The sequence below is a fragment of the Fulmarus glacialis genome, unplaced genomic scaffold (assembly GCF_000690835.1).
Source record: "Fulmarus glacialis isolate BGI_N327 unplaced genomic scaffold, ASM69083v1 scaffold27150, whole genome shotgun sequence".
Lineage (NCBI taxonomy): Eukaryota > Metazoa > Chordata > Aves > Procellariiformes > Procellariidae > Fulmarus > Fulmarus glacialis.
This window is the reverse complement of record NW_009188689.1, coordinates 1,195-2,041: the sequence shown is the minus strand read 5'-3', so window position 1 is coordinate 2,041 and position 847 is coordinate 1,195. Positions and strand designations below refer to the sequence as shown.

General features: G+C 54.9%; 1 protein-coding gene across 1 annotated transcript; it reads left to right on the top strand.

The window, feature by feature from the left end:
* Positions 1–244: 244 nt before the first annotated feature.
* NRGN (neurogranin (protein kinase C substrate, RC3)) lies at positions 245–463 on the top strand (the record flags this gene model as incomplete). The annotated part of the gene is made up of 1 exon (XM_009579578.1): positions 245–463. A coding segment is annotated over one exon (207 nt), but the record flags the coding sequence as incomplete, so codon positions are not given.
* Between the last annotated feature and the right edge of the window lie 384 nt (positions 464–847).

Here is an 847-nt window from a genome sequence, read left to right as displayed (position 1 = left end):
AGCGAAGGACCTGAATTTTTAGCAAATGACTCTCATTTTTAGCAAAGAACCTGAATTTTTAGCAAAGAACCTGAATTTTTAGCAAAGGACCCTCATTTTTAGCAAAAAGAACCTGAATTTTTAGCAAAGGACCCTCATTTTTAACACAGGGCCTAATTTAGGACCTTATTTAACGGATTAAACGGCCACGGGGATGCCCGTTTTGGGGTGCCACCGGCCGTAACCCTCTCGTTGCCGCCGGCAGGAGGGAGCCTGCACGAAGCTGGACGAGGACATCCTGGACATCCCCTTGGACGATCCCGACGCCAACGCGGCGGCCGCCAAGATCCAGGCTAGTTTCCGTGGCCATATGACCCGCAAGAAGATCAAAGGGGGTGAGATCGATCGGAAAACCAAGGACGCCGAGTGCGCCAACAGCACCCGCGGCGGCGACCTCCGCAACGGCGACTAGGTACCCCCCCGAAATCTCCCTTAAACTCCCCCCCCCTGCCAAAAGCGGGTCGTTTTTTTACAAGGATGCTGCTCCGAGCATCCTTCCCCGCGCCGATTCGGGATGGAGAAGGGATTTTTCTTCCCAGGAGGTGAAAGCACGCGGGCAGGCAGCAGGCAGGCAGCCCCTGCCTGCCCTAATTTTGGGAGCGCGCCGTAGTAGTTAGCATGGGAAGGCGAAGCCCTAGATTTGAATTGAATTTCTCCCTTAGCAACACCACCCCGAACGCCTCGCCTCAGCACATGCTATTTTTAAAAGCCTGTGTCACAGTCTCCTGGCAGGAAAAGGTAAATTTAAAAAGCGCCCACGGTGCCGAGGCCGCGTGGCATCGCCACCGGGAGGTGGTTGTGCCGTGCT